The following is a 14,616-nucleotide window of genomic DNA, read 5'->3' on the forward strand; positions in this document are numbered from 1 at the left end:
TCATTAAGCGAAGACAGGCCAGTGGGCTAATAAAAACAGTGGAAATGTTTGTCAGCACTTGACTCTTTCTTCTTGTGCCCTCTTCTATCTTCCATTGGTCATCCAGACCCAGGAAAGACTCTACCAGAGTCCCTGGATTACAACGTGTTTTGGCTGCAGACAGTAGCTGGAGAAGTGGACAGTCAAACGGGCATCCCTCCCCCTCTGCTCTGTCTCCAGATCAAAGATTTTCTCAATGGACCAGGTGGAGTCAAAACACACGCACGCACGCACGCACGCACGCACGCACGCACACACACACACACGCACACACACACACACACACAGTCATGTTTCACATCAACGTGGGGAGTCACCATTGACATAATGCCTTCCCTAGCCCCTTACCCTAACCATCACAAATAAAGGCAGACGTCTAACCTGTGCACTAATCCGAACTAAACCTCAGTTCTAACCTCAGCCCTAAAATCACATCTTGACCCTCAAAAAGGCCTTTACAGTTGTGGGGCCCAGCCAAAGGGCCCCACAAGTGACCATAGGGCCCCACTTTGTTAGGAAAAAAAAAAGGATTTTGGGCCCCAGTTTGATGTAACCACAAGGACACACACACACACACACACACACACACACACACACACACACACACCTACCTTTGTACTTACATTGAAGTGAGGACCTCTATACATAACACATAATGCCTTCTCCAGCCCCTCACCCTAACCATCACAACTAGAGGCAGACGTCTATTCATAGCATAGTTTCTGCTGTGAGTGTATTGTTTGATGTCTGTGTTTAGGCAGATATCGTATCCATATAGTGAACTTCAAGCTACACTGTGATTGTTGATCTAAGGTTGTAACTGACATCATTACCCAAAAAACCCTCCAGTGAATGAAAGTGTGAGTGGGACGTGGAATATATGAGTATGTTCAAGCCCAAGAGGCGTCCAGGGAGCTTGTGTGGGCGCAGGACATCCTTTAGATGTCAGCTTCCTAAGCCCGGCAGGCCAGATGTTGCAGATGCAGACACACTGACAGTCAGCTCTCAGGACACTTTGACACACAGTCTTCCTTTCTTCAGCTCCCATGCGTGATGAACCCACACGTCCATAAGAGGAGCAGCTGTAGGTGTTGTCACAGGGGCCTTCGCCTACACGCATCCCCTCACCTCGAGTCACACAACATAACACAATGCACTTCATTTACTTATTCCTGGTGATGCCAGTAGCAAAATTACATCAGAATGGTAGTGTGTATATGATACATTTTTGTGAGAGCTGTCCTTATTTGCACATGCCAACACTGTGAAATCTGTCTCTGTGTCTGTCATGTGACTTCAGCCATAATCACTCACATTCAAACAACAACACAGTCCCAAAAGACTCAGACAGGATCCAGGCTTAGTGTGAGTTCGCCCCCGGGTTGGGCTCTGCTGGAAATTCTGGAGCTGACCACACATGCTACTGGTTCCCCTTCACCTACACACACGCGCACACACACACACACACACACACACACACACACACAAACACACGTGTGTGTTTGGTTAGATGTCTCTCTGATGGAGATTATTGTTTTCACATGTACTGGCACAATAGAAGTTACAAAGAGCAGGAGAGTCCTTGCAGAGATGCTGACGCTTGTGGAACATCGTCGTTTCTGTTGTTTAGACAAATGGGACTCATCATTTGCGTCTGAAACTATTCGGAGTCTTAGCTGAAGCAACACTTGCACTAATAACCACAGTAGGTTGACCCGATCCTGATGTCCCTACTCAGTGGCGTCTACTTGTTTTGGATTCACCAGCTTTGAATGATTCTTTGTTTGATTAAAGACGGAGGAATAAAGAAAAGATGGATGAAGACGGGATTAGGCAGAAAAAGCCGTGCGCTGTGAAGTGTGTGTGTGTGTCACGTCTGGCAGTTCTACTTTCATTCAACAATGCTTCACTTTTGATTTATTGAAACGAGGTGCAAACACAGAGCAGACATCTGTGAGTGTGTGTCTTTCTGTGTGTTTACAACAATATGCTCGCAATTTCAGCAGGGGCTCTTTTTTTTTTTCTGCGAGACCAATCAGAGCTGCCATTCTCAAGGCTGATGAGTGGGAAACACTTGTAACATGTGTACTAAAAAGTGGATGGTGTTTCAACACTGACCCTCGCTCAGCAGCTGCTCATCACACACACTCGCACAACACCACCAAGATGCAGATACGAGGCAGGCTTGACCAGCAAATGAGGGAACGCAAGTGCCTGTGTGCTGTTTTTTTTGTATAGCTTAGTGATTGAATAGCAGACACACAACCACACACACCTCTCTCCATCCAGAGGAAAGGTCATTGAACAAGTCCAGAGATGTAACTGCTACCACTTGTAGATGAGAGATCAGCTGTCTCTCTGTAGAGAAGCAGCAGGTGATAGATTAGCTAGAACAAATTGGAACCATTACTCGTCCATGTTGCCTGGATCCCGTCAAGGTACGGGTTCAGGAGATGCTGTCAGGTGCTGTATACAAGGCTGTGCCCCTCCGAACCGTCCAGAACCGCTCTAATTTGAGTCAGATGACATCAGAGGCACGATGCTGGCCCCCCTTGAAGCGAGGCTGTGTTGTTTTAGTGACAGTGGGATTCTACAGATCCTCCTGGAACAATTACTGCCCCTTACAAATGCAGACATACAAGCGTGCCCTTCACATGCAGACCCTCTGTAATTGGACACATTGCCACCTGTGGCTGACACGGGCGCTCCTGCTGTCAAGAGCCCACAGACGAATCAAAGGTTGAGTGGGAAAGAAAACAATGTTTGTGGTGTTTGCGTGCACACATTCACCCGACGCCAGGTTCAAAGTGAGGACAACGTCATTTGTGACCCTGCCAGAAGACATAGTAACCTGTGTGTTAAGCAGATTTGATCGTGTGTGTGTGTGTGTGTGTGTGTGTGTGTGTGTGTGTGTGTGTGTGTGTGTGTGTGTGTGTGTGTGTGGGTGGGTGTGTGTGTGTGGGTGGGTGTGTGTGTGTGTGTGTGCGCCTGTGTGTGTGCCTCTGTCAGACCTTGATCTCCCACGTTCTCCGGTGCTAATAGAGCCTGACACCTGAGAAGGGCCAGTTTATGATTCAAGCCAGCCTGTTCACATTAAAGCCCACTCTTTTAAGGTATATATATAACACAAATGCCACCTCCTAGGCTCGATGCTTGCTCCTTCCACTGGCAGGCAGCTTAAAATAGCTGTTAGTCTTATGGCTGAAGCCAAGATGTTTCCAATAAAAACACTTAAGAGAATGCCACTGTTGGGAAAATCTTTTGACTGATTTAAGAAGATTTCTGCTCTTTCTTGTTGCCCCCTAAAGCATAACAGCAGTGGCAGTGAAAATGAAAATCATATTTGTTCATGATTTCATTTCTCTTGTTTTATTTGTCTCCTGGATGCCCAGCGTTCTTTACACATCTCCAGCTTTAAGAGGTGGGAGTGCAAATGGTTAAGCGAAGCCTTTATTGTTTTGCTGCGTTAAAGCATGACCCATAAATACATGATTTTGCAGCTTAGTTTCTTTTCTTGTATTTTTCTTTTTTCTTCTCCTTTTCCCAGTTGCGAGGCTTTAGTTTCCTCTTTTTCTGCCTCCTTTGTCGGGATTTAGCCACATGGAACATCACTCTAAAGGCTTCCCCTGCATCAGCTCCAGAGGAAACCAAATTTAGGGATCTGACACAGATGTATTTGACAAGTGGCCATATAATGCTGTGATGTGATTTTATTAGGGGTTCTGCAAAGATTCATCTTTTGACTTTATTCCAGTGCAGTCTTGTGGTCCACTGGTTGCTGAATAAAACTGGGGGCGGGCTGTACAGATGCTGTTGACTACCTCCCATCCAGGGCCCATCCATACAGAGTGGTCACAACCTAAGATCCAGATGCACTCATAGTGATAGTAGTGCCTCACCATTAAACCTCTCTATGCTACAGTCTTATTTTGTAAACTAATAAATCTTTCTGTTTCCATTTCCATTTCCATTCCATGTGAGCAATAATGCTAATAGAACAACCTTCATAAATTATTCTGATAAGCTTACTGTACTCTACTGTATGAGCATTTTGAACAGGAGAGCAGTGCAGTCCTCGGCATAGATGGATTTTAGCGTTTTCTATAGATATTTCTTCCAACTGCAGACTTATTTGCTGTTAGAGTGCTTCCACAGTTTTCTACAGAATGACTTGATCATCGTGTTTCATGTAGGACAGTCCATGCCAGACGCAAGAAAGCTGCCTCATAACTTAACTAAGCCTCCTCCGTGTCTCAGCAGGGGGGATGTTCTTTATTTATTTCTTTTTCTTTTTTTTTTTTGAAAGCCTCAGCTTTGTTATGTGAACATAGAACTGATGTGATTTGCCAAAAAGCTCTCACTTTATTTCATCTGTCAGAATGATAATCTCCTAGAAGCACTGCAGCTTGCCAACTTGCATTTTAGCAAATTCAAGTTTGTTTTGCATTTTCTCTTTGTTTTCCTGGATAAACTTCCACGGAATCCTCTTCAGAACATTACAGAATATATGGTGTGCCGCACGTTGTGCAGTATCTATTTGTGTGTTCCATGTTCAAACAACCTTCTTTTATTTACAGTATACTGTATAACAGTACACAGACATGTTTCTTGGTCAAGGGGGAAGTTAAATATAGTTTCTATATTGACTCATATTCAGGCCAGGCGAGTTTGTAATATGTGATGTGGGTAATACATCCGTTACTGTCACCCCAGAGCTGGCTGGGTCTGATCTATGGAATGAATTTTTCAGTTGGGGCAGAAATGGACTTTGGAATGGCGGACAATTGATAATGAACACCAGGTCTCCCCGTGCAGAGAGCCAAGCAAAGCCCAGGCCCCAATGCTGGCCCTGACTGGGTGATCAGAGACATCTTTATGTGATTACAGAGGGGGGGAGGGGCTGATTAAGTTTGGAAACCGACAAAAAGTAAAAGATAAAAAAAAATAAGCAAGTGAAAAGATGGGTTATGTGAAACAAAGGAACAGAAAAGCAAAGGAGAGAGGCAGAGGGCCTGGAGTGATGCAAACAGCTGCATACAGGCGATGGTTCCACCGCTGTAAAGTTTCATAGTGATACTGTAAGTCAAGTGGAAATGATAAGCTACATTGCATGGCAGATTCCCCCTTGCTTTCTTCCAGTTTCTTCCTCTAGCCGTTCTTCTGTTCGACCAAGTGCTCGCTTCCACTGGATGAAATGAGAACAACTCCTGAGGCCAGAATTTCTGTGCATGCTCTCCTGCCTATCTTGGCACCATCCTCAATCATGTCATCCAGCGCTCCTACCTGGGAAGGAGACAGACAGGAGGCCTGAAACCCTCAAAATGCCTCTAAACACCAGAGCCTTGATGAGGCCATAAAAAACAGCTGCGCTTGTTTTCGGCTGCTTCCCTCTCCCATCATCATGACCAAGTGGAAAAATGGGATAATGGAAGTGGTGTAAAATGGCATTGAGTTAATTCATGTGTCTCTGCAAATTCCACTCAAGTATTTGAAGACTGTGGTTCATCGGAGAGCAAAAAGTGGTGGAATGAGAGGGAGCCGAGTGAAGCATAGTCCTGAGTTCACGGGGCTGGAAAACGACTCTTCTGCTTCTTTGCGCGTTTCTCATTAGATGGGAACAGGACAAGCTTCTCTAACTTAGATTAGATTGATCAGAAACTGCACTTTGATTAAAAATGTCTATTTTTTTAACAGCTTCTTTTTCTCTTTTTTTGCAGCTGAGCTCAACATCGAGTTATCGCGTCCCCTAAAAATCAATCCCACGCTGGCAAAGCTGGAGCAAGCAAAATCGTACCTGAAGAAAGTTCTGCCCCACTACACTTGGTGTACCTCGAGCAAACCGACCTCCGCTTCCTCCACCCCTCATTCCTCCCCATCAAAGGCGGTGCCGAGGCCCTTCCCGCCTCGCTCGGACCACCACCATCAGGTCTCAGCTGTGGGCAGATCCACCGGCTACAAGTCCATGGCGCTGACCTTCCATAAGGTGTCGCTCCACACTGCCCAGATTGTGGTAGTCATGGAGACGGAGGCTCATCCATTAAGGCCCAGTGTGACAGTGTCTGTGTCAGACATGACAGGAAGCCTAAGTATGAAGTCGGGGCCTAGAATAGAAGGTAAGTAAATCAACCTTCATGCTGTTCTTTTTTCATATGGGCAACCAGAGCTCGTCATTGCGATCTGTTTTTTATTGTCAAACCATTAACTTTCTGCATCTGCCGCGATCGTGACCATGTCTTATCTAAGGCCAGTAAATATCCCATGATGTACATCCTGTTAGTCCAAAGTAAGGAGGATCCAAATGCCTGACTTGAAAAAGCAGAGACGTGATCCCTCTTATCCGGCTGTATTTCAAAATATTGCCACTTGTTTCAAGGAACTTCTGGAAACAGGTGGAGCTACATTGGAAACAACTGCAATGACTTCACTCTATTTGGCAGAATCCATCATCTTTTAAAAAGAAACCACAGTTGAAAGACTGAGCAATACACAACACTGAACATACAGGCTCCTTCTGTGGTGTGTCATTTGTGTGGTGCCCTTGCTCACAGTATGAGCCAACAGGAACTAGTCCAGGCCCTTAAATAAAGCACACTTACAAATATCCCATGCAAATGGTGGTGCTGGACAAATTGTTCTGTTTAGTGTAACAATATTACTTAACCACCAAAATATTCATGTGAACAACCCACTTTTATTTTTGTTATTCGTCCAAAATGAAATTTGCTCGGAATGCAGCTAAAGTATCGTAACATGCTCAGTCAGGAATGTGTTTCAAACGTTGTTGGGTAAAGGAACGATGCATGAATCCATCTTAAGACAGCATGCATATTTAAATAAAGGACTGCAATCCAAATAGCGCTATTGCTTTAAATATTATCTGGAGCATTGCTGTTTTTACACATGCTGGCAAAGCGCTCATCTGCCAAAAACAAGGCTCGTCAGTAAACTGTAAAGTGACGTGTTTGTGTTACTCTTGGAGCTGAAATTGTTGGGATATGGTGTGTGTGTGTGTGTGTGTTTTTTGATTGCATGGGGCCTGAGACAGAGAGACAGAGATCTTTTCATGCCTCTCGTGTACGAGTGTGTGTGGGAGATGTTTGTTTTGATGTCGGGAACAAACTCGGCCTTCATCAACTCTGACTGTTTTCCAGGGCCCATCACAGTGTTTCTATTATGACGATCAGACAAGCTAATGCTAATAAAGATTACAGTGCCTCCTATTTCCCTGAGCTCTTGGGTGTGAGCCGATTGGTTTGCGCTATAAATAATGATCAGCTACACTTGGGTTGTTTTCCCGCGCTGGCTGTTTTTTCGCCTTTAACGTGGGAGAGCAGAGCAACGAAGCTCACCGTACGCGTGCAGCACGCTGAGCTTCAGCTTAGCCAGTGGATGGTTTGTACCGCAGCGCTGTTGGGCAACACCTCCTCTGTGTTAGGGGTTTAGATAGATGTGGATAGAGCTGGTTCTGGGCTCCCTAAGTGCCTGCATCTGTTTTACAGATGTTATTATATAGGGTTACTTCAGATAAAATGATTGTCGAAAATGTTAATTAAAACCTCAAACTATTTGCACTTTGTTTACTCAAATCTGCATAACTGAGCGCTGACGCAATTCTCAGCGCCGCTGCCCCCACTTTGATTTTCACCAGCTTTCATTCAACTTTGATGTGCGGCCTTCGGTAAACACAGTTGAAGCTACGTGTGCAATGTGGAAAAGAGCAAAGCGCTGAGCGCTTTAGACTGTGCTGTGAACTCACATCTATTTATCTGTCCAGTCCTCACCCAGTTTGGACTCATGCCGTGATCATGTACATCAACACTTGGAGTGAGCTCCTTTTATATCATGCACAGTAGAAGTACGTCCTCTCTGCCGCAGCACCTGTATACATTACGTTAAAGTGGCCAGGGAAGAGCTTTGCATCTGAAAAAAACTATTGTTTCATCATCATCCTGCTAAATAACATGTTTGTCTCACCCCGTCATTGATTTTTCGCACCCTTATAGATCTTTGTCACAGCACGCGGAGCCAGCATCCCAGAGGGCTTCTTCATGTACTGTTTCCAGATTTGTTGCCATCGAAACGAGACAAACTGTCTCCAATTACGCAGACTGATCACCGGTGACAATAGATTATTTGCACTGCCTCCATCACTCACCGCCACCCGGCCTCTCCGGCCCAGCTCAGTGCCTCCCGAAAATGGATACTTTTGGAATTTTACGAAGATAAAGTTTAGGATTCCCGTTCTGTGCGGCTGAGCATTTGAGCTGCCGCAATAAGTCAGCGGGAATGACCCCCCTGGGAGACGCTGTACATGAGAGATGTAAGACAGCACAATGTATTAGGACTACCACCACAATATGTACCACTGCTGCTCCTCGGTGGCAAGCACACGTTGATGGACCACATCTGAAGCACACTTGGCCCCAGATGATACCAGTATGTACTGTAAGAAGAAACCTGCAAAACACGCGGCGTCAGGAGCATAATGCATATGAAGAATCAGGGGAAGACTTCACTGTAGGGATGATTAAGGAGAGTCAAAGTGTAAAGCAGCAGTGAGAGGAAAGAGAAACAAAAGGAGACATTAAGTTTGAGCTAATGTTGGACAGAAAGGAAGATTGGGAGAAAACAGGACAAAAGCATAGAAGAGGTGGAGAGAGAAGGTTTAATGCAAGGCAGAAGGAGAAAACAGAAGACAGGCAGATTACTCCGTGAGCAGTAACAGGGTCTCGTCTGTATATGTTATTAAACTCACTTCACTCCACCCTGTCTTCATCAGCGTGCGTCCATAGCTGCAGTGGGGTGAGGACCCTGTCATCCGCCAGCCCCCCTCAAACCCAGGGAACATCTGGGGGTCTGTACCTGGTCATGGCAGAGCCCCCCCCCCCACACCCCCTCTTTGCCAGGGGACAAGATGGAGAGAGAGGGTATTAGGTTGACAGTGAGGTGTGTTACCAGATCCTGTGTTAATGAAAAGCAAGTGGAAGCCCCGCATTCCTCCCTCCGTCCACGGCTCACCATTCCCCAAGGTAGGGGGGCATTTATAGTTCAGTCAAAGGCAGGAGAGAGAGAGAGAGAACAGATGTCTTAAGGTCCATGAAACAAGACCCTCCCTAATCTCTCAGCTCTCCGTCAGACTGCCCATAGAGTGCCCCCGATTTCCTAAGAGCTCGCAGGCCGGCGCTCTCGTTTTCATATGCATACGAAAACATACACACAGCTTTCTCCTGGTCCTTTGCCTCCGTGGACCTCCTGCCTCTTCACGGTGATTTACTCCAGCACACTTGTAAAGCAAAACTTCTGTTCTTGGAACAAAGTGAAGGCTACCCACTATTTATTTATGTCTCTCCATTTTTTTTTTCCAAATTCTTATTTTGTTTCCCCATCCAATCTTTGAATTATGATCTTGTCAGTGTGTTTACTCTGCAGAAAGAAAGGCAATCTTTTTTCATTTATCATATTATTTCTGTCTCTATTGTCAGCGAAAGGCCGAGCTCTGTGCGGCCAAAGGGAAAGAGATTTATATTTGGAAACACACCCTGCTGTGATTTGGCAAGTTAACACAAGAGATCAATTATTTTCAGTACATTAATAATAGATGTATTTCCCAGAGAAGGCGTATGAGACAATGTCCAGGAAGCAAGCAAACAAACATGGCTGCGGTTAATTTATTTAAATCCTCTTGTTCTGCTTCTTTTGTTACTGTAGCTGTGCATCGGAAGAAGCGGTAGGTCTGAATTCACTATGTGATTTGGAAATTGTCATACGGCATTTCTATGTCAGCCTCGTGGGATTATTTGTGCACTATTATGCATGCTACTTTCTCAAGTTTCCGGCCCATGTATGATGTATATATACCTTGATACAGCAAGAGTTAGAGGTCAATGCAGGCTGGAAACTGAGACCTGGAGCCATATTCATCAAGCCTCTAATCACTCAGAATGATGCAAAACGTTTACCGTGGGCTAAAAGAAGAACATACACATTATTTATGAAGCCTTTTGTATTTAAAGGGTGTGAGGACACTGTCTCAAGGCAAACAGAGCTGCAGAGTAGAAATTGCAGTTGTGTCGTACAGTGACTTGTTTTTCGGGTTGTATGAATAATATATAATAAATTTAAAACCAACAAATGCATGCAGAAATAATTATTCAGAAGGACAACCTCATGGGGCTGTGTGCATATACAGTAGGTCACGGTGGGCTCCCTGTTCGGTCGGACCTTGCATTGATTGCTCTGGGCCCCCCAGTGGCCTGACCCGACCTCGGCTGACCTCTGGCTACTGCTGCTGTTGTGTCTCTGCTGTGGGAGTGCTCCAGTTTGTGTGTCTTGCCGTCGTCTGGACCTAGTGTGGGCTGGCGGCCATGTCCCACTGCTGTCACTCTGTCCGGAGTCACTGACTAACTCAGGCTTGGACTTGTTGATATGAGTTGTCTGTTTTCTGTTCCTTTTCAGTGGTAGAGAAATGAATGACTCTGCAAATGGTTTGTGGTGCTTTGCACGACTGAAAGATTGATTTATTACAGCCAAGATTGTCACTTGTCACAGACCCAAATCATCACTGCTGCAAAGCTGCATCTTCCTAATAGGAAACGTAAAGTTTTAATGGCTTTGGTTTCTGCGGAGAGAGCGTGTGTGCGACTGGAGCAATTGCATGCACCACAAGATCTGTCACAAGACCTTTGATTTTTGTTTTATTATTTGATTTTTGTCCAAACGGTATCTTTAATGAGTGTTACTGAAATATCTCCTACCACAGAATCTGCCGTCTGTCTCCTGGCAACTCCTTTAGTTGCCAGGATCACATTAGGACACCTCAGGGATGGTCTAAGTCAGGAATCCTAACTCTGAGTGAGTGCGTTCTGAGTAACTTCATGCTCTCCTCTATGCACAGTTTAAAGCTTAGGTCCAGCTAGTTGGGCCAAATATTAGACCTAACCTAAACTGACTCAACATTACACACTCAGTTCCTTTATACAAAGGCTTTTTTGTCTTTTACTGCAGTTTGATACAGTTTCAACAAAATCTGAGTCATGTAACCTCTGTTAAGGAAGGATTTATTGCAGGCCTACTGTAATAGACTTCAGCTAAGTGTATTTCTTAAGTGAACAGCTGAGTGTATTTCATGTTATTTAAAGGATAAAATGTGAGAATGACTGTAACCAGAGGTACAAAGGCATAATTCTAACAACATTTTGGACTAACGTTATGTATAACATTAAGGACATTAAGTCTCCTTCTTTGCTGATGTACTAAGACATGCACACTCACATACATAGTGGGGCTGTCCGAGAGAGAGAGAGACATTTCTTACTAAATTACATTTAAAGTATAGTCCAAAGCAAACCGAGCCTGGAGCTATATGAAATCAGATGGCCCACACTTGACCTACACCCGATAATTTGTCAGAACCCATCAGGCTCAGGTTGAGTAATACAATGGCATGAAGTGAAAATTCGAACTGCAGTAACATGGACTCTTTTGTCCCTCACCACTGTTTTTATAGATGGCTTCCTGCAAAGGTCTGACATTTGGAGAGAAATATTAGGAAATCAACGCATATCCGCCATATGTAATCTGCTTCTGCGTCACTGCCGTCATTGAACCCATGTGTGCTCATGGACCCGCTGCAGTTACTGTATCTGCAACAGTTGCATGACGCAGAGCTCTCTGCACTGTGCTGTTTTGGCCCACGGTGTCCCCTGCTATGAAACCAGTTTCCTCTAGTGTCCTATAGTGGTCTTGTGGTGAGTGAATAGTGTATTTCTGTGGTGAGTAACAGTATATTACTTCCATTACCCTTACCATCCCAGACAGTCTCCAGGGGCCGCTGCTAGTTAGGTAATGACTCCTTTAGGTTTCATCTAATTGATACCAGCACGTCCTGGGGTATAAATCAGCCAGGCAGTGGTCAGATAACGGCTGCCAGGGAGAAACCAGCACAGTAAATCAGCCTCCAGCAATATCTAATCTCACTCGAGTGTTTGCCAAAGATGTATTTCACTTTAGGAAGATTTCCATCTACCCAATTCCCCACCACCCACTTTGTTCCTTGGGTGTCATGGGTTTTACAGAGGTGATTGTGTGCACTGGATGACTTGCAGGCCTACTGTGGATGCAGCCACACTTGCAGGTGTAGGTTAGTGCAAACATTTGAATTACATGTAGCTTGTAGAAATGTGTAATTTATATAATGCTCATACTTTGAGTTTAGACACTTGCTTAGGAAATTGTCAGAAGTCCATGATCATAAATTAGTCAATAAATGCTTTACTGAAGCTTTTTTTGTTTTTAAATGTTGAACTCCAGTGAGTTTTAGTAGCTTTTATCCATCCATTATTACCTTCCATGGGGTAAGATATACCTGACAGAAACATACACACTTTAACAATAAGGAAAAAACGTTCAGATCAATCCATACACAATTACCATGCTTGCTGTTTAAAATACCCCCATTTAACTATTTTATAAAGTTAATGGAGAGTGAGAGTAGCGTCAGGTGCCCAAACTAATCCAATACTCATCTTTGTATCTTCTATAATTACATTTTAAATTATTACTGATAGCTGATGTGAAAACCCTTACACTGTATCTGACTGTTACAATTCATAACTAAATGCCTATAAAACAAACGATTATTCTGATATTTGGGTCCAGTCAGTAAAGAACCATCCAGATGCAACGTGGAACCACCTCACAAAAACGCAGAAACCTTGTGGAGGACTTGTGCAGATACTATAGCTTCCTTCATGGGCACAAGTACCTGGAAGCGAGTTCTTCAGCACCTCTTAACTCGCAGGTGGAGGGGCAGGAAGGATTTTTAAGGATCAAACAAGCTCAGAAGAAGTTTCCCCTAGAAATCCCCCTCTACATGAAGCATTTCCTCTATTTGGAGAGATAAATTTCAGACCCTGGACTTAACTGGGCAAAACTGGGCATACAGTGAGAATGGGGAAACGTGCATTGGACTGTCTAGGCTCATTTGAAGAATAGACTTGGGGAAAGGGATTCCCCCTCGGCACAAACACTCCCAATTACTGTAAAGTGATTACAGCGAGCGCTGGCTGCTGCTGCTGGCTTTAACACCAGGATGCTGTGGTCAGCGGGGCTGTAAATGATGCATGGTGAGTCTGCTGAGAAGGCTTTGATGCACATTGGTTAGTACGTGAAGATGTTTGTTGGCTCAGGTTCTGGTTCAGGTCTTATTTGTGCGTGAAGACGTTTAGCAGCACTTTTCCGTATGTCTGTGCTTAACCCCAATGTGCTTGTGTCTCCTTTTATACGTGTGTGAACGTAAGACTATCCCTTTGACGAGCCAGTTTGGGAGTTCCCCAGCGATGTCTTATAAATCCTAGCCATGAAAATAAACCTGATGTCCACAGGTCAGTAAGCAGCAGCCTGTGACGGTTCTCAGTGCTGCAATGGTGGAGATATTAACAGGTAAACTGCCAACTTGTATCAACAACATATTTCCTGAGAGAAATGAGTCATGCCTGTATAATATTTCATCCAGAGAGATTTATGCAGGAGACACCCTCTTTTATTAGAGCCCCCCTCCCCCCTATTGTGTTCTCGGACTTATATGTTGAATAAGACATTCCTTCATCAGATTACCAAGCCTGGAAAGATGTGTCTGCTTGAGCGTAATACCCCCCCCACCCCCCCACCCCCCCATCTCTCTCTCTCTCTCACACACGCTCCACACGCTCTCCTTCCTTTCAAGTCTTCTCATTTATCACACTCTACATTCATGTGTATTTCCATCTCTCCCTCAGATTCCTGTATACTCTGCTTTAGTCCAAGTAAACCTTAGGATACCTCTGGGGCTCACCTCAAAGGTCTGAGCTTCGCATGTATGAAAATGATGTATTTACTGTAACAGTATCTCTGCTCCTCTGATCCGGACACCATTGGCTTGCGCGGTTGTACTGTACTGTATGTGTATGAAACCAGTATGTCGGGCAAACCTATTGCTCAGTGGACAGGAAATCATCTTATTACTGTGTGTTCTTAAGACCACATTTGGTTTAGTTCGGGGTTGGAGACAGTGGCACATTTCTGTTTGAATTCTCCTTTCCTTAGTAGGTGTGGGCTATTGCTCCTCTTGGTTATTTCAGGATCAGTGGGTTTTTGGCTCCTCTTTCTGGATTCCATCTCCTTTTAGCCTCTGTCATGTCTGCTCAAGCTTTTAGTACAGTACACATTTGTAAAGATTTCTTTAAAATAACAGAAACACTGAGTTTAAACTTGAAGTCTGCGTACAGTAGGTTTATACTGGTGTAAACCATGACCCCAAAACACAAGCCACGATGATTCATCCTATTAACTAATGGTTGTTGTGCACTATGCCTCTGGCATCATCTCGCTGAAACATCTGTTTCACATACAGTATCGGCTCTGTTAAAATAAGGAAGCTTATTTATTGTTTTTAATCTGTTATTTCATGGAAAAGTCCAAGTCTATACAGGCGGAGCTTGTAAGCACTTATTCAAAGAGGGAAATTGTGACATGAAAGAGATGTGAATTAATTTATGCTAATAACTTGAAAGGGGGAGAAAGATTATGTGACAAACGTGG

At 44.4% G+C, this 14,616-nt stretch overlaps 1 protein-coding gene across 7 annotated transcripts in view; it reads left to right on the forward strand.

Annotated features, from left to right (window-relative positions):
- LOC114842483 (intermembrane lipid transfer protein VPS13B-like) overlaps positions 1-14,616 on the forward strand; it is a 225,231-nt gene that overhangs the window by 158,706 nt on the left and 51,909 nt on the right. For 6 of the 7 annotated variants that reach the window (XM_029128029.3, XM_029128025.3, XM_029128026.3 and 3 more), the window contains exons 37-38: positions 107-244; positions 5,757-6,152. In XM_029128029.3, the coding sequence (XP_028983862.1) occupies positions 107-244; positions 5,757-6,152 (534 nt within the window). Of the gene's footprint in view, positions 1-106; positions 245-5,756; positions 6,153-8,042; positions 8,907-14,616 lie in introns of those variants that run through there. The other variant, XM_055503392.1, reaches the window with a different exon arrangement.

Source organism: Betta splendens, chromosome 16 (genome assembly GCF_900634795.4).
Source record: "Betta splendens chromosome 16, fBetSpl5.4, whole genome shotgun sequence".
NCBI lineage: Eukaryota > Metazoa > Chordata > Actinopteri > Anabantiformes > Osphronemidae > Betta > Betta splendens.